Source organism: Cnephaeus nilssonii, assembly GCF_951640355.1.
Source record: "Cnephaeus nilssonii genome assembly, chromosome: 3".
NCBI lineage: Eukaryota > Metazoa > Chordata > Mammalia > Chiroptera > Vespertilionidae > Cnephaeus > Cnephaeus nilssonii.
Window position 1 is genome coordinate 24,577,162 of NC_137074.1, and position 19,420 is coordinate 24,596,581.

The following is a 19,420-nucleotide window of genomic DNA, read 5'->3' on the forward strand; positions in this document are numbered from 1 at the left end:
CCCGGGGCCCAGGCTCACCCGGATCCAGGGGCCCGCGGCCTCGCCCGGACCCGGGGCCCAGGCTCACCCGGATCCAGGGGCCCGCGGCCTCGCCCGGACCCGGGGCCCAGGCTCACCCGGATCCAGGGGCCCGCGGCCTCGCCCGGACCCAGGGGCGCGCAGCTTTACCCGGATCCGGGACCCAGCGGGGTTTCGTCTTCTTGATCCCATTTCCTGTTGGTCAATTCCACCTCAGTAATTCATTCGGCCATTTTCTCAGAGCTCCAGGGCAGCCGCCGCAGAACTCGTTGGGCGGCGGGCTCGGCGAAGCTCCGGTGTGCCCGGTGCGCGGCAGCGGGCTGGTCCGGGGTGGCTGCGTCAGCCCTTGGGTCTGCAGCGGTGGCCAGTCACCGAGCGTGCGCACCTGGCCGCTTCCGGGGCGTTGAGATTCTTGAAGGACTCGGAGGTCAGCAAGCGCGGAGTCTCCCACCCCATGACTCCTAGGGGCTCGTCTGTCCGTGCTCGGCAGCGAGTGGGGCCTTCCCCTCAGCCGGAGACCGCCGGGGGAACTGCGCCGAGCACGTTCCAGGCCGCCACTGTGTCGTCTGAGCCGTAGTTCTTAAAGTGTGATCTTTGGGTCGCCGGCATCAGCATCATCCCGTGTACCCCTCTCTTTTATTCTAGTTGTAGAGCATCTGCTCAGTCAGCCCTCCGGTGGTTCTGGATGGTGTCTGCTCCGCTCTCCCGTCGTAGACTCAAAATTGTTGTGGTAGGCAGCAATCAGGCTTCCGCCCTATGCCTCCATCTTGGTCTTCCTTTGTATAGTTAAGTCTTGATTGTTGTTGGTGTCGCTGGGAGGAATTGTCCTCCAGGCCAATTGGCCGTGCAGATCCTCTGTGTCTATAAAGGAAGAGTTGCTGTGTAGGAGACAGATTTATGGGCCGGGTCTTGGTGCAGCAAGGCTTTGGCGCTCATTGATTCTGCCTCTGGAATGTGTCCTTTATGCGAGTGGTTGAAATCTGGTGTCATCTCACACCGACCACTAGATGCCCTCGTTTCTGGGTCTCCAATGGTGTGTAGGTCAGCTACTACCTGAGACCACTCAGCAGGACTTACGGCAAAAACTGCAGTTTCCTCCTCCTGTCTGAGCGTCCCTAGAGCAGTCCGACTAGAACCGCAGTTTATCTGGTCAAGCTGCCATAGGGCAGGCCACCCACATGCAAAAGCCGTTGCTTGGAGCCCAGGTGTGCCTGCAAGACGTGCGGGGCGGATCTGCAAAACGAGCGGGGCGGGTCCCAGGGTGGGGCGGGTCTCAGGGCGGGGCGGGGCCTCAGGGCGCCACCAGGCCATGGCGAGGCGAACCGCACTGGCTGCAAGTCTGCTTTTTCTGTTTTCCACGTTTCCAAGCCCCCTCATTCCGCACTCCAGCGCAGCAAACACTGATTGCTGGGCGCACCTCCACAAGGAAGTCACTCCCACTCTCCGACAGGAAGGCCGAGAGTCCAGCCTCTTCCCGCAGGCGTCTGGGGAGCTAATCTCCCCTAGGGTTGGAACAAAAGCCACAAGTCCCTTCCCCCGACCCACGCGCCTCCGCACCTCAGCTTCTCCAGAGTTCGCTCTTTCCTCTTCTCTCTTAGCTGTAAATCCACCATTCAGCCAGCTCTCCTGTGGTTCTGGGTGGCAGACGCTCTGTGCGTGGCGAAGTTCCTTTGTTTAACTTTGAAATTGCTGTGCGCGAAGTTCCTTTGTTTGACTTTGCTGCCTTCTTGGTCCTCCTCTCTCAAAATGGCTAGAGGACTTGAGTGTAAGACAGGAAGTCTTAAGAATCCTCTAAGTCGGTGTTGGCGGTCTCCGGGGCCCCGAGGATCTCAGTGGGGAGCTGGGCCAGGTCGGTGACACGGGTGGGCCCGTCTCGCAGAAAGATGGTCTCTTCCTTCACTGAGAGCCGCTGCGCTGAGTCCGCGGCCGCCGCCACAGCAGCTGCCGCGGCGCCCACGAGCTCATGGCCCCGGCTGCGGTGCTGGCTGAGAGGAGCCGCAGCCCAGTCTGGGGAGACGCGAGCAGGAGTCGCCTCGCTCACCAGTCCATCTTTTAGTTGTTTTTCCAAAACTGCCATGCGAAGCAGCAGATCAGCCGTTCACCTCCGCCGCCATCTTGGCTTCTCTTCTTATTGATTTTAAAGAGAGAGGAATGCCCTGACTGGTTTGGCTCAGTGGATAGAGCGTCGGTCTGCAGACTCAAGGGTTCCAGGTTCGATTCCGGTCAAGAGCATGTGCCTTGGTTGCGGGCACATCCCCAGTAGGGAGTGTGCAGCAGGCAGCTGATCGATGTTTCTCTCTCATCGATGTTTCTAACTCTCTATCCCTCTCCTTTCCTCTCTGTAAAAAAATCAATAAAATATATATTTTAAAAAAATAAATAAAATAAAATAAAGAGAGAGGAAGAGAGAGGAGAGAGCGAAACTGCATCCCAAGCAGGGATTGAAAATGTGCCCTGGATATGTGTCCTGACCAGAAGTCAATACCACAGCCTTTTGGTGTATGGGACAATGCTCTAACCAAGTGAGCCACCTGACCAGGGCTATAGGTCAGCACTTTCTCACAGCTACAGTGCATGAAATTGTGCTTTTCTCACCCTCATTAATACCTATTATCTTTCCAACTTAACAGATTATAAAGTATATTGTATCTTTTTGTGTTTCCTAGGTTTTTAATAAGTTTATTAATTTTTAACTGTTCTTATTAAACAATATGTTTATATTATGCGTACTTTTATCAAGAGCTTAGTGTTTTATATATCTGCACGTTTATATATATATTAATGCTTTTAAACCATTTTCATATTTGTGACTCTTATTTTTCTAGTTTGTTATTTGCATTTAAATTTTGTTTATACTTTTAACTTAGACTCACATATGTAATTTTTATATTGAGTCAGATGTATCCACCTTTTCCTTTGTGATTTTTTTCCCATTGAGATAATACTTAGAAAGTCTATTTCATAGAGTACATAATAAATTATGTACTAATTATTTCAGTGTTGGTTACATTCATGCTGCCCATATTGAAAGAGGTTAATATTTGTGCAAGAGAGGGGATAAGAGAGAATGACAATTAGTTCCAAAGATAATTTCATAAGAGTAACAGTGTTAATACTGGAACTTTTAATAAAAAAGAATGTGTGTGCATTTCTAAAAGCTCTTTTAATATCAGGATCATTCACAACTCTCTCCTTAGGGTCAGGTATAGTTGAAAGGTAATATAATAGCATTAAGCAAAAGATTAATTGTTATTTTTACAAAAGACAAAATGGGGTAAAGATGCCCTCTAGTGGAAGATTAGGTCCTTTCTACAATTAAGCTGAAAGGAGAAAAATATACCCATCTATATTATAAAAACCCAGTGGTCCTAACACTGTAACGACCAAAGACTGGTCACCACGAGGCTGTGTGCACGGTGAGACGTGCGGGGGTGGGCAGGGACTTGACGCTGCGTACCATGGTGCACCGGGTCTGGGTCTTGCGTGATTTTGTGCGCTGGGCCCCTAGATGTTTTATAAAATGCTCCACATAAACAATTGCAGTGTGGGGCTTTTGCTTTCTTTCTAAACAACAGAATTGATAACAGAGATAAGAAATTAATTCCCTTATATGAGAAATTGTATTTCCACTCATATGTTCTTCTTGAATGGATTTTATTTATTTCTAAGCTGCATTATCCTGTAAATAGGAAAAACCAAATTGTCAAGATCAACAAAGTTTCTTGTTTTCCCTTTTGATAAAAAGTCACTCTTTATTGATAAGTAAAGATATTCTTTCTCACACAAGTAAATATTTTTTTTCCAAGTTGAAACCTCTTATTTTTCTAATGTATAAATACAAGATCACAGTCCACTTTTTACGGTTTCTAAACACAACTGATGATTTCCGTAAGATGCTGCTGACCTTCACAGAGCAGTGCCTGATCTTCTGTGAAAGCCCCACCTGCCTTCCTTCCGACCCACCGAATTAATGTCTTTTCAGAAGTCTTGGCGGATGTTTTCTTTGTTGCCTCTCCAAGTTGCTGCTTCATTTGAAAGACTTCATTTTCTAACTGCACAATAGTCCTTTCAATCTCATAATTCTTACTGACCAGGGATACCCAATTTGACTCCATTTCTCTTAATTTAGATCCAGCTGTGAGTTGCATGTTCTTTTGCTGCCAGTTTAAATCTTGAATATGTTTCCTTAACTTCTGGAGCTCTTTCTGTGCATGTCCAGTCATATGAACTGGATTTTCATTATATACTTTCTAAGCATTGCATCCATGCTGTGACATTAGTTCTAGATTCTCAATTTGAACCATGTGATGCTCTAACTGGGCCGTAGAATTGTTTACACATTCTTGCCATGCAGTTATGTAATTTTTCTGACCCGAGGAAGGGGCTGGAAGTTCATATCATTTCATACTGAGCAATACTGAGCAATTCAATTGGTTGTTGAGCAGCCAATCTTTCAAATTTATTTCTCATTATGTCTGGGGCTGTCAGGATAATCTGGGGCTGTCAGGTAGCTCAGCTAGTTCTTAGTAGGTCGGTATCTGCGAGTTTCCTCCTCCACCAGTGCCACAGCCACGCCCCGCACTCCAGGCGCTTCATAACCTTGGTCAAAATATGACAGCGCATCCACCACAGCCTCTCCAGCCACCAAACCTGTGCCTGCCATTCTTAAGTTCGCCTAAGTTTTCTCTCATGCAAGTAAATATTGATTTCTTATACAAGTAAATATTTATTTGTTTAATAGATAATCAGTTTTCAGAATTTTCTTTAATTTTATAAGAGAAAATAATTTGAAAGTTATCAAAAGATCTATGATAAATACCTAGAAAAGGAAGATATTGACAGAAATGTTTGTTTTATGACTTTCTGTGTCAATGTGTTTGGAAAAGAGGCAAAAAGATAAAGGAATTGAGTGCATAGTGTTGATTTTTTGTGTGGGGGGAGGGTATATTCTCAGAGGCTAACTGCGGGGTCTTGTTCATAGTGAAAATCAATAAACACTATTGATATGAGGTGAGAAAAGTTATTCCCCAATCATCTAAATAAAATCTCTTCTCTTTTGGATGAATTATTAAAATGACTGAGATGATAAAATATTTGAAAAATGCAAAAATTCTTCGTTTCATTGATTTAAAATTATGCCCCAGCCAGTTTGTCTCAGTGGATAGAGCATCAGCCTATAGAGTGTAGGTTCCCAGGTTCCATTCTGGTCAAGGGCAAGTACCTTGGTTATAGGCTCCTCCCCAGCCTTGGCCCTGGGAAGGGCTCAGGCAGGAGGCAGCCAATGGATGTGGGTTTTTTTGTTTTTTTTAAATATATTTCTTTATTGATTTCAGAGAGGAAGAGAGAGGGAGAGAGAGATAGAAACATCAATGATGAGAGAGAATCATTGATCGGCTGCCTCCTGCACGCCCCCTACTGGGGGTCGAGCCCACAATCCAGGCATGTGCCCTTGGCCAGAATAGAACCTGTGACCCTTCAGTCCACAGGCCGATGCTCTATCTACTGAGCCAAACCAGCTAGGGCAAGAAATGATTTCTTGAAGGTTCCTGTGAACCTTACATTTTGGTCAAGGATGAGAATCATCACTAATTGTACAATAGTCCTTTAGTCAGTTTTACAATAAATCTACCCATCTCCTTTCAAAAGATCTCAGAACTGTTTTAGATATCTGGCTCTGTACACTCACCAACCTTATAAATGTGAATAATAGGCTCAGATCGACTACACAACCACATGAAGACACCACTTGGGTAAGTCAAACAAGATTTCTGTATTTAAAGGTGCAGCATTGTAGTCAGAGCAGGTAGAGTATGCAGCTCTCATTTCCTTTTAACAGAGAGAAGTGCTTCCACTTGAGGATCCCTCAGAATGACCACACCAGCAGATACGCATTTGGGGATGCTAAGTCTGAGCAAATGAAGCTCACATCAGGCCTTTCAAAGCTCAGCTGCCCTTTCCAACCCAGTCTCACTCACAGGGTGCTAAAGCAGTTTGAGACATGGCATTACTTGGGTACATGGTGGAGACAACTCCACCCTGCATCTATCTCAGAGTCATGTAACACGGTAGGTTAAATAAACGCCTCACTCATTACTCTTAACCTCTCCAAGCCAAAACAGCTTGGACCAGATAGAATCCTGAATCCCATGCTGTGGAGCCAGAGCGAGGATCTGTTACCCAGATGGTGCTGGGAGTCATACGAATACACCCTTGGATCAACTCTTGGGTTCCACACTGGGGATCGGGGATCGAGCCCACAATCTGGGCATGTGCCCTGACCGGGAGTCAACTGTGACCTCCTGGGTCATAGGTTGACGCTCAACCACTGAGCTATGGCAGCCAGGCTGTGATTTCTTTTTTTAAGTCCCATAGACCTTGAGCTTTGCTTTCCTTGTCAGTGAAGTGGGATTAACTCTACCTTGTGTGTTTGTAGTGATAGTTAAGATAATGTTTATAGCCTTGCCTAGAAAAGTGTTTGTAAGGTTATGCTAGGTAAATATAAAACTGAGTCTAAATCTGACAGTTTAGTCTTCGGCAATGTAGCACATACAAAAATTCTTCTGCCATGGATGGGTTTTATTGAGAAACCTCTACACTTCAGCAATAAATTTAATTGCTAGGATTTTTAGAGGATGAGTTTGTTGTGTTCTGAACAGAAGTTAAAGTGCTTACAGCTAAAAGCATTTCCTTGTATGTGAAATTAAGGCTGTGACTACATGCCAAGCAACTCATGAATAAATATCATATTCTGGACCAACACTTACCCTCCTGGAAGCCTTTTGAGAAAATTAATGAGTGCACCCAAGAACGTGTTGAACTCAAGCACGTTTTCACTGAGCTGTTCAATTGCTCACCCCGTGAGATGGGTTAAAGGCGATTGGAGGAGGGCCGTAGTCGGCAGTGCAGCCGATGGACTAGGAAACAGTGAGTCTGCACAACAATGCAGGCAAAGAGTCACTCCACCGAGGGATTAAGATTTTAATTGGTTTCCCAAGGCACTCACCGACTCTATTTAGATTCTAATTCTGAATTTGAAAGGATTACTGGAAGAGTGCAGTCATAGCCATCAGACCATTTAGGGCTGTATTAGACCATTTAGGGCTTTCTAGTTTGCATTCATAAATATTAATTGAATGCATTACCACTGTCTAAAAATGGCCTAATAAATATTTACCAAGAACAGGCAGCTATTAGACCTCTTAACTTAGTGCTTCCAACTGTGTTAATTTTGCCAGTGAATGTGCAAATTACTAAGCCTGTTTAGGGGTTCTAAACTCAGAAGGGGCAAAGGTGGGGGAGTAGGAGGGAGATATTTGAAAATTAGCCAGGAAGGGACAAGGGCAGTAGCAGGCAATGGCTCAACTCTCCCTCCATCTCCAGTTCCTGCCCAGTCTCCTTCATCCACTCGCATGATCTGGGCTCTGATGATTACAGGAGCCTGCCCTGAACTTCTCAGCTAGTGATGCAAAGAAGCAGGGGCTACGGGAAGCCCTGTGGTGGCCACATAGTGGAGTTCCCAGGGAAACAGAGGCTTTGGTGCCAGCAGCAGGAGCCTTGTCTGAGGTGTAGGTGTAGCATGTATCCTGTGAAAGTGTGGTCTTGACGGGGTGAGTTGGCCCTGCTGTGTGGTTTTGAGTCGTGTTCCTGGCTGCATGGCCCTGAGTCTGGCCCTCCATCCTCAGTTGGATTCTGGGGCCGACCAAGAGCATGTTCACAAATTCTTTTCTGTTAAATGAGCCGGAGTCAGTTTTTCTTGCTTGTCACTAAGAATATAATGTGGTAGAGCAATTAATTGCATTTTTTTAAAAACCAATGTTAGGCTGTCAAAAAGTTCCATAAATTGGATTTGGTATGGTGCGCCAGTTTGAAACCTCCCTGGTATTACAAGCTCCTTTATAAATGAAGTGGGAGAAGAGAAAATATGATGAACAGAATCCATACAAGTTAGATTTCTTAATTTTTCCCCTCCTCATTATCAAAGGAATACATCATCCTATCTTTTAATTTAAAAAAATATATATTTTTTAATTGATTTTTTACAGAGAGGAAGGGAGAAAGATAGAGAGTTAGAAACAATAATGAGAGAGAAACATCAATCAGCTGCCTCCTGCACACCTGCTACTGGGGATGTGCCCACAACCAAGGTACATGCCCTTGACCGGAATCGAACCTGGGACCTTTCAGTCCGCAGGTGGATGCTCTATCCCCTGAGCCAAACTGGTTAGGGCCATCCTATCTTTTAAAAAAAGATAGTAACTCTTTATCAAATTGTTATAGGTTCAAAGAAAAGGCAAGGGTCAGGGGTGGAATGGTTGGTAAAGGGGATGTCTAGTTTGCTGGAGCCCTTGACAGTCAATAATTGATAGCGACAAGTGGGCTAGAAAATGCATATTCCATGATACCTAGAACAATAGGATAGCCCAGTAAGAAAGGAGACTTTTCCCTTTCCTCTTTTGAACTCTCATACAATCAGTAAATGTTCTTTATTTTAAGCAAAACCTGTGCTAACAATCTAAAGAAACTCAAAGACATATGCGTTACCTTAAAGGAAACATATTCATTCATCCATCCATCCATCCATCCATCTATCCATTTATCTTTCAAATGTTTATTAGACTCTCCTATGATGGATACAAAGGTATACAAGGTATAGTCCTTGCCTTCAAGGCTTATGCTTAGAGTATGATCATTTGCATGACTAGAAGCTTGGGTAATCATGACACACAGGAGCCTATTAGATATCTTTATTTACTTGTTAAGTTATTTATTTATTTTTTGTTGAAATTTTAGGCATGTACTACCAATTATCATAGCTAATGATATATTTTTAAAAATATATATTTTTATTGATTTCCAAGAGAAAGGGAGAGGGAGAGATAGAAACATCAATGATGAGAGAGAATCATGGACTGGCTGTCTCTTGCATGCCCCCTACTGGGGATAGAGCCCACAACCTGGGCATGTGCCCTTGACCAGAACCAAACCTGGGACCCTTCAGTCCATAGGTCGATGCTCTATCCACTGAGCCAAGCCAGCTAGGGCAGTTTATGATATATTTTTATTTTATTTACTTCTATCTTTTTAAATATTTTTATTGATTTCAGAGAGGAAGGGAGAGGGAGAGAGAGACAGAAACATCAATGATGAGAGAGAATCATTGATCGGCTGCCTCTGGCATGTCCGCCACTGTGGATCAAGCCCACAACCCTAGCATGTGCCCTTGACTGAAATAGAACCTGGGATCCTCCAGTCTGCAGGCTGACGCTCTATCCACTGAGCCAAACTAGCTAGGGCTTTAAAAAAAAATTGATATTCACTGCAGTATTTTGAGTTCATAGATTTAAGCAGTATATATTCAAAATGTTATGTTCCCAAAAGTAACATGTACATTAATTAAAAGCACGTATCTAAAATTATGACTAAACTCTTTTTAAAACACAGAAATGTATAATTTTTAACAATGAAGAGACTATCTATAAACGTCAAAAATCAAATGTGGTTTATATTGGAGATGAATGACAGCTACAGGATTGGACTCTTCAGAGCTGGTTACCTAATATTTTTCTTGTTACCTAAACAATAGCAATGGCACTAAAAAAAATTACACTTGCATTTCAATCACCAATTGAGCCTTAAGGAGATTGTGCAAAAAGGTAATGCCACTGAACGGCTTCAAACTCCAAATTAAACAATCTGCTAGGCCCAGGTGAAAATATGGAATGTGGCAGATGAAAAATAAAGATACAGTTGGTTTATTGAATAGAATCAAAAGTTGCCAACATTTCTTTGACTCTAGGAGCTTAAGATCTAGTTGGGATGTTAAGCTGTAAACCCATGAAGAGATAAGAAAAATCCAGGAGTTAAGTTACAATTCACATGCACTGAGGTGTCTGGAGAAGATGATCTTTAATGTCCCTTCCAGCACTAAACATCGATTCTCCTGTGACAGCTGTAAGAGGAATGTCACAGGGCAGTGCATGATGAATTGCAACTCGGAGTGCAGACACTAAGTACTGTCAGGTCGAAGAAGGGAGCGACTGCCTTGGGCTGGTATGGTTTAGGAAGACCTTTAAAAAATTCTGAGCTGGCTACAACAAAAGCTCAATTCAATTAGGAGAGCGAGAGTCTGATTATAATACAAATTCAGGCCAAGCTGAGGAGAATAAGAAACATAAATTAGAGAAAGGAGAAACGAAAAGACAGTATCAGCAATTTGGTTTCTGAAACACACAAAGAATATTAAGTGCCCTAGCTGGTTTGGCTCAATGGATGGAGCATCAGCCTGCGGACTGAGAGGTCCCAGGTTCGATTCCGGCCAAGGGCACATGCCTGGGTTGCAGGCTCGATCCCCAGTAGGGGGCATGCAGGAAGCAGCCAATCAATGATTCTCTCTCATCATTGATGCTTCTATCTCTCTCTCCCTCTCCTTTCCTCTCTAAAATCAATAAAATATATTAAAAAAAGAATATTAAGTAGTTATCATGCTTTTCATCCTTACAATAAATAGTTTTATTGATAGGCAGCGTTTATCAGCCCTGCTGAGAATCTCCTGTGAGTGAGGAATCCGTTAGAAACGTGTTACAGTTAATAGAAAACCTGGCCAATAGTGGCTTAAACCAATAAAGTGGCTTTTCCCCCCCTCCTTAAATAGGTAGAACTCTGAAGTGGACGGCTCTTTCTAGCTCTCTGTCACACCAGCCTTAGCATGATGGCATTTGCCTTTATTGCTTGTTGCCTATGGTCAGGAGGTGGCTGCTGTTCCTCCAAGTACCACATTTGCATTCCAGACAGAAAGCAGACAAAGGGCAAAGGAGCAAAGAGTGAGAGCAAAATGGCATACCCACCTAGTCTGTGCCCTTTTGTTCAGAAAGCTAAAGTTTTCCTGGAAGATTGCCCAATGTACTTCCCATTTTAACCCGATGCCGAGGAGACTGGGGAGAAGTGTACTGTGGATGGGGTTAACCAGCCAACCAAGGATGAAGACCGAAGTGTTGAAGCCTTGTGAAAAAAATTACAAAAGATAAAACCAGGGAGTTGCTTTCCTTAAACAGAAAACTTTACCCTACATCTGAAAAAATCAAACTTTTAAAAAGTTTTTGATAATTGTAGATTCACATGCCATTGTAAGAAACAAAACAGAGAGATTCCTGAATGCTTTAACCTCAAAGACAACATCTTGTACAGCAATAATACAAGATCACAACTGGGATATTGATATGGATACAGTCAAAATACAGAACATTTCCATCACCACTAGGATCCTTCATGTTGTCTTTGTATAGCTACACCAAATTCTTTCCTGCCCTTTGCCTCTTTTTTCATTTGTGGCAACCATTAATCCGTCCTCCAGCTTTTTAATTTTGTCATTTCAAGAATCCTATATAATAAAAGCATAGTATGCAAATTGTCCCCTCCACCGGGAGGGAGATTGTCTGGGAGTTTGGCCAGGGGGCGGGGCTAGCTGGAGGGAGGGAGGGAGGTCCCGGGCTGGCAGCCGGCAGCCTAGGGACCCTACCAGTGCACGAATTTTGTGCACTGGGCCTCTAGTGTTATATAAATGGAATGATACAGTATGTAACTTTTTGGAATTGGCTTTTTTCCCCCCATCCACATAATTCTCTGGAGATTCATGAAGGTTGTTGTTTGTACTATACCACAGTTCTTGTTGCTGAATGGTATTTCATAGTATGGATGTAATAAAGTTTGTTTAATTATTCATCCATTGAAAGATACCTGGGATATTTTATCTACAACAAATAAAGCTGCTATAAACATTTGTGTACAGGTTTTTATGTGAACATAAGTTTTCGTTTCATTAGGATAACTGGCTAAAAGTACAATGGCTAGATTGTATGGTAATTGCATTTTTAGTTTTTAAAGAAACTGTCAAATTGTAAAATGGCTTTACCATTTTACATGCCCTCCAGCAGTGTATAAGCAATCTGGTTTCTTGGCATCCTTGCCAGCATGTGGTGTTACCACTACTTTTTATGTTAGCCATGCTGATAGATGGGTAGTGATAGCTCATTGTGCTTTTAATCTGCATAGTCCTACTGGCTAATGACATTAAACGTCTTCCTATCTGCTACTGGATATCCTCTTCAGTGCAATGTCTCTCCATGTTGTTTGCCCATTTTCTAATTAGGTTTTTTTTTCACGTTTAAGTTTTAAGAGTTCTTTATGTATTTAAGATACTAGTCCTGCCCGGCCATCACAGGTTTCAGGGTCAATGCCCAGTGTGGAGCGTGCAGGAGGCAGCCAATCAATGATTCTCTCTTATCACTGACGTTTCTATCTCTCTCTCCCTCTCCCTGTCTCTCTGAACTCAATAAAAAATATATTTAAAAAAAGATACTGAATATATTAAAAAAAAAAGATTCTAGTCCTTTGGTAGTTACCGTTTGCACATATTTTCTCCCACTCTTCTTATCTTCTTAACAGTGTCTTTCAACAGAGCAAGTCTTTAAATCTTGATCATTTAAAATCAACTTACCAAATTTTCCTTTTGTGGATGATGCTTTTGGAGTCAAATATAAAACAATTCTTTCCTTAGTCCTGGATCAGAGATTTTCTCCTGAGTTTTTGTAAAAGTTTCATAGTTTTACATTTGATCTTAAATCCGTGATGCATTTTGAGTTAATTTTTATAGGAAGTGTCAGACTTAAGCTGAGGAGGTTTATTTTTTTGCTTGTGGATGGACATCGACTTGCTCCAGCACCATTTGTTGAAAGGGCCATTTCCTCCATTGACTTTCTCTTGGTTTAGGTCTGTCAGTAACTTCCTCAGAAGGGTGCAAGTGAAAAGATCTTTATGCTACACTCACATTTTATTGATAGTTTGGCCTAGAATAGAATTCAAGGTTGAAATACTTTTCCTTCAGAATTTTCAAACTATTTCTTTCCTTTTTAAAAAATATTTTTTTATTGATTTCAGAGAGAAAGGGAGAGAGAGAGAGAGAGATAGAAACATCAACGATGAGAGAGAATCATTAATTGACCGCCTCCTGCACGCCCCCCCTGGGGATCAAGCCCACAGCCTGGGCATGTGGCCTTGACCGTAATTGAACCCGGGACCCTTCAGTCTGCAGGCTGATGCTCTAGCCACTGAGCCAAACCAGCTAGGGCTCAAACTATTTCTTTATTGCAGGCATCCTCAAACTATGGCACGCGGGCCACATGCGGGTGTTTTTGCCGTTTTGTTTTTTTACTTCAAAATAAGATATGTGCAGTGTGCATAGGAATTTGTTCATAGTTTTTTTTTTAAACTATAGTCCGGCCCTCCAACGGTTTGAGGGACAGTGAACTGGCCCCTGTTTAAAAAGTTTGAGGACCCCTGCTTTATTGCCTTCTTGTTTCTGGTGTTGCTATTGAGAAGGGTGAAGCTGTTCTGATCGTAATCCTCTGGATGTGACCTATTTTATTCTCCCTGGAAGCTTCCTGGATCTTTCTTTCATCACCAGCATCCTGAACCTCAGCATAACGATCTAAAAATAGGTGGGTGCCTATTTTTACCCAGTTTGATGAGAATATGGTGGACCCTTTCAATCTGTGAATTTCATGTCCTTTCAGTCTGGAAAATATTTCTTGGACTGTTTCTTCAATATTACTACTTTTCATAATTAACTGAAAGATCACAGTTCAACTAACTGAAAAGTACCCTAAAGTACATCAGCTACATATCTAGACATTTTAGAAAGTACTTTTTTCTGATATCCAAACTTGCTTACTTGGGAAATAACCACTGAGTGGTTTTAAGCTGTCTTCCTCAGACTCTCAAGCAGAAAATGGAACTAAGGTTGATGGGAAAGGAATAGTTTCTTAAAAGAAAGAAAGAAAGAAAGAAAGAAAGAAAGAAAGAAAGAAAGAAAGAAAGAAAGAAAGAAAAAAGCCTGTGGATAAGAACAGACGGCCTGAGTCTCAGAAGGACAGGCAGCCTGATATGGTGTTGAGGGCACGGGTACAAAGTTAGACAAACTATAGTTCAGGTCCTGGTCCTGCCATTCACTTACTGCAGAACTCTCAGCAAAGTACCCAATCTTTCGGAATATCAGCCTCACCTGTAAAATGTCAGCTCCATGAGGGCAGGGACCAAGTCTGTGTTGTTCACTGTTGTATAGCCAGTGCCTAACAAGCCTGGCACTGTGGCTCTTGGTGCCACATCAAATAGGGTATTGAAGGAGTATGTTGAGAAAGAAAAAAAGAGCTGCCTTTGACAGTCAGAGGCTGGCCTGGACTCACAGGTAGACCATATTATTCTCCTGTTAGGCATAAAAAATGTCACAGAATACCAACCTCAGACAAGGTTACTCCGAGACCATGATAAAACGAGACAAAGCAAAGCCACTGCATAATTTTGTCTGAGCATAAATAAATACAAGGTCACTGTGCTACCCACACAATACCAGACACTCACTCCCTCTTTTGGCCAAAAGGAGTGACTGCTACTTCATTACCAATTGCAGCTTTATCCTTTTGCCTCTCTTTCTATTTATAAGATTTATTGAGATTTCCAATAATAGAAGCATCCCTGCTTTCTGACTACATCTAATCTACAGCAAATTCTTGCTTTCATAGACTCTCTCCGAGAGTCTAACCCATAATACCTTTCTTTCTACCACCCTTTTACTAAAACACTCCAGGATTACTCATGGTCTGTTTGCATTTACTTCAATGAATAATAAACACAATCTGTTTAACTAGCAGTCTTTCAGGTGGTATTTGACTTAAGGGAAATGACAATGTGAATGAAAAAAAAAAGGACACTGTCTCTTGTGAGTTTTTATCAAATGGATAATTAATTTGCCAAGATACACTGAGGCTATGTTTTGTGCCAGGCATTGTGTTAGGTTCAGTGAATACCAAAGGGAACAAGACCCAGCCTGCTCTTCAGTAGTTTGAGCCCGTGGAACATGCAGAATAGAACCTGTATGATCCAACTTAATGTTGCTAGCACTACTATAGAGGCATATACCGCCTATCAAGATGTTATACAACCATATGTAAAGGAGGAGGAGCATCTATTTTTAGATCTATAATCTCCAGAACTGTAAGATAATAAAGTTGTGTTGTTTTAAGCCACAAAATTTGTGATATTTGTTATGGCAGCAATAGGAAATGTACATAGGATGCTCAAGCTTAACCTTTAAGCTGGAGTATCCCAGGCATAAACAAAGGTAGACTAGTTCTTGTGAGGACCTTCTAGTGGGCTGTGTGCTTAGAAATGTGACAGGATTTGTCAGGGTCAGATCCTGAAAGGTCTTTCTATGCAGGAAATTGGAAATAATTCAGGAGGTGGTCAGAGACCACTGAAGGATTAACAGCAGGGAAATGTGACAAAATCAGATTTGCATTTTAAATGGCTGCCTTAGAAGGATGGATTGGAGTCTGGAAAAAAAATAATGAATTGGAGACTATTTAAGTACCCTGGGCAAGAAATGACGAGAGACCTTCTTTGATCACCTGCTGTAAGATGATCTTGCTTTTTCCTTGAAAGTTGGGTGAGAACACTTGGAAAAAATCTAAGTGTGCTCTTCAAATATTTGAAATTCTGCCATGAGAAAGAGTGGATATACATGGTCTGTTCTGCTCTGTGCTCAAGGTATAAAGTTATAAGGAAACATTAAGTGCACTATTAAGAAGTACATTCTAATAATTAGAGTGGCCTAAAAACGGCATAGACTTCTTCTCAAATAATCATGCCTTACATTTTTCCTTTCATCTGTTCAGCAAGTATCCATTTGAGCATTTAGGATGAGGCAGGCATTAGGTGGTGAACACAATAACAAAGGCACTGCCCTCCATGGAGTTTAATTTCTTTGTGTAATCTGACACGGTTTACAGATAGCTTTCATATAATCATTTCACCAAGAAGCAAGCTCCCAATCCGGATATCTGAAAAGTGGGCGAGGTTGGGTTGGCGTTAACTGGGGCCCAAGAAACTCGGTAAGGAAGGTACCCCAATAGGAGAGTTGGAAAGTATTAGTAGAAATAAGTCTCAAGCATCTTTGGATAGTGCAACCCAGCCTTTCCTCCAGGATCCTTGCAGCTGCCCCGCCCCTCGCCCCGCCCCTTTCTCCGCCCCGCCCCTCGCCCCGCCCCTCTGCTCGCCTGTGCCCGCCCCTTTCTCCGCCCACACCTGCGCTTTAACTCCCAACTCTCAGCCGCGAGATTTGGATCCTTCTGTCGCGAGATCTTCACCGTACTGGTCCGGCGGCGGAGGCCGTTGGGGCGGGTGGCGGGGCTTCGTTCTGTTGCGGTTTTTGAGAAGTTTGGGCCCTGCCCATAGGAACTAAGTAGGTTCTGGGGGCCGAGACCCAGGCTTTCGTGGCGCGGGGTCCCTGGGGCGAGAGTGGGGCGCACTCCCCGGGCTCGGCCGGCCTCTGGCCGCGTGCGCGCCGCGTGAGCGCTGCGGGTCTTAATCCGCGGTCTCACCGGCGGGTGCGGGTCCGGGTGCGGGTCCGGGGGCGTGGGTGGCCCGCGGCGCAGTGACACCGTCCGGGGGCCCCCGCGGGTCCGGGTGGGTGGCCCGCGGCGCCGTCCGGGGGCTCCTGCGGCTCGGGTCCGAGGCGTGGGGGTGCCCGGAGCGGCCCGGTCCGCCGGCTTGGCGCCCAGGTGACACGTTGGGGTCCGCGGCCGAGGCGAGCGGCCCGAGAGGGTCACCGCAGATGGGCGACTGGGGAATTCCCTTGGTTTTCATATTAAAGAAGTTCTTTCAGAGTTACCAAATAGAATTGGTTTTTTCTTATTTGCTGCTTTACGAGGCGAGGCTGCCTTATTCAGAGAGGCGGGAGGAAGAGGTGTGTGAAGAAGTGGACAAATGACAGATCCCACGTGTTCTCTCCCTTTTAGAATCGGGGCGCCCAGCACCATGGAGTACCTGACCGAATCCGCCGAGCGCACCCCCGGACACATGTGAGTCGCGCCCCGTTCCTCCCTGCCCTTAAGTGTAAAGATGTTAAAGTGAGTCTGAACCTTACTGTGAGAAACGCTTTTTTTTTTTTTTTGAGGGGGCAGTTCTTAAGTGGAAAAAGATGAAAATCCTTATTTCCTGAGGAAATAGAATTGATTTTTACTTGGAAAGGTACTGCAAATATTTGCTTTAGGAGTGCTAATATATATATTCATCCTACCCTCTTCTAGGTGGGCACTGTCCAGTACCATAGCCATTAGCCCCATGTGGCTATTGAAATTTAAAGGAATTACGATGAAATGAAATGAAACATTCAGCTCCTCAGTCGTGCTGAGCTACATTTCAAGTGATCAGTAGTCTACGTGAGCCTCCAAACAGGACATCGCAGATTATAGATCATTTCTTTTGGACAAGATCAGTGATTCTTTTTTTTTTTTTTTTAATATATTTTATTGAGTTTTTACAGAGAGGAAAGGAGAGGGACAGAGAGCCAGAAACATCGATGAGAGAGAAACATCGACCTGCACACCCCCTACCGGGGATGTGCCCGCAACCAATGCACATGCCCTTGACCGGAATCGAACCCGGGACCTTTCAGTCCGCAGACCGACGCTCTATCCACTGAGCCAAACCGGTTTCGGCAACATCAGTGATTCTTAACCATCATCTGCTCCCAATGCATCCAGGACCCTGACACTCTCACCGGTTACATTGAATCACTAAACATGATACTCTGCAGCCTGTAAAAATTTTCTGCTCTGGGTAAATGTTTACATTTTGGCAGTCCCTGTGCTATGCTGAAGCTTTAAAAAAAATGTCTTTGGACGATAATGCTATCTGAGGACTGTTAGACATAATTCAGACTAGACCCTTTGGATATATTTTGAGGCTTTTTGGAATTTTGGCCATCCTTGATTTTTTTTTTTAACCTCAGTATTCCAGGTTGTTCTTTATTGCCTCTTTGAAGATTGCTTTTTTTTTTTTTTCTTATTTGCTGTTTTAGGGCAGAGATATTATGGCCCTAACTTGAAGGCTTTTGTTTATTTGTTTGGTAGTTTTCAAAACGTAACCAGTGCATTTGTGACATCTAATTTGTAAACTTCATGCTTTCTTTATTTAAGCTTGTGCTGCGAATGTGGTGTTGTAATCAGTCCAAATCCTGCCAATATCTGTGTGGCCTGTCTGCGAAGTAAAGTAGACATCAGCCAAGGCATCCCGAAACAGGTCTCTGTATCTTTCTGCAAACAGTGCCAAAGGTATGGTGCGGTACTCTTCATCCTACTTACAGTTGAGATTTATGTATAGGAGAGCAACCAGGATGTGCTAGTCTACCAAGGTACATGAATAAAGTGCATGTAATTGAGAATTAAGTTTTATTTATGTCAGTGTTGCCAAAGATTTTAGCACTTGCAATTTTGTAGTGTACTTTTTAGTTTTCCCTGCTAATCTGGTAAAGATGCGTAAGGGTATATAAATTTGTTCTTTTTATGTTCGAGATTAGTGGGTTTGATGTATACAGTGAATATATAATGAGTTGATGTTTGTAAGGGGGTGAACAGTTTAAGGACATACTATTATTATCATGGTAGTTTTCCCCCTCTTAGTCACTAGAAGCTAAAAAAGCACCTTATATTTTTAGTAATTTAGCAATGTGTTTTAAAAATTACATCTTTAAATGTTCCCATGTAACTAAAATGACTAGTTGGTGGGGAAAAAAGCTCAGTAAATCATATCTGGAATGGTCTGAAATGAAACTGGATTTGAAGGCAAAAGACCTGAAAATTAATGTGTGCATAGATATAGATATAGATATAGATATAGATATAGATATAGATATAGATATAGATATATGAAGCCCTTTCTAACCGAAAACATGCTTACAACAAAGGGACCTGTATAACATTTTTGAATGAATCTTTAAAAGTGTGGCAAAAAAAGTATTTCTATAGCACACAAATGTATCATGTATTTAACAAGCATTTATTGAGCACTTAATATGTGCTAGGCATTGTTGTAAATCCTGGGTGGGCTGGGCTAAAAAACTTACAGCACGTACATAAGGGATTTCAATTTTAACTTAGGTTTTATGAAAGATTTTAAAACTTGAGGTTTACAGTTAAAATTTGGAAAGGGACTTGAAATAGATGAATAGTCTGAACTATATTGGTACATAGTATGTGGTACTAATTTATCTTCTTAGTGTGAGAAATAAGCAGTTCCCTAACATTACAGAAGTACATTACAAATCATTTTAATGGCATTTTGAGATTCATGGAACTTTTGATCTTTTTGTCATCCTCACTGGAACTCTTTTTTTTTTTAATTTTTTTTATTTTTTCTCACTGGAACTCTTATTGGTGCTTGAAGAATAAGATCTCTTTAATAGGTTATTTTAGTTTATCTTTGGCAAATACCCAGAATTTTATCTTTTTAACTAAAGCTACACTTCTTATTGAAAGTTTTCTAGAACTATTAAAGTGTAATTGGGGTAAGT

General features: G+C 42.9%; 1 protein-coding gene and 1 pseudogene across 2 annotated transcripts in view; one reads left to right on the plus strand and one right to left on the minus strand.

The window, feature by feature from the left end:
- Positions 1 to 3,996: 3,996 nt before the first annotated feature.
- LOC307096588 (pre-mRNA-splicing factor SPF27-like) lies at positions 3,997 to 4,681 on the minus strand (annotated as a pseudogene). The gene has a single exon. The product of its transcript is annotated as a pre-mRNA-splicing factor SPF27-like (transcript).
- Positions 4,682 to 16,186: 11,505 nt separating this feature from the next.
- Positions 16,187 to 19,420, plus strand: part of NMD3 (NMD3 ribosome export adaptor) — a 29,793-nt gene continuing 26,559 nt past the window's right edge. Inside the window, exons 1-3 of the mRNA XM_079766766.1 lie at positions 16,187 to 16,309; positions 16,866 to 16,928; positions 18,048 to 18,182. Coding sequence (XP_079622892.1) covers positions 16,885 to 16,928; positions 18,048 to 18,182 — 179 coding nt within the window. The 5' untranslated portion in view covers positions 16,187 to 16,309; positions 16,866 to 16,884. The remainder of the gene's footprint in view (positions 16,310 to 16,865; positions 16,929 to 18,047; positions 18,183 to 19,420) is intronic.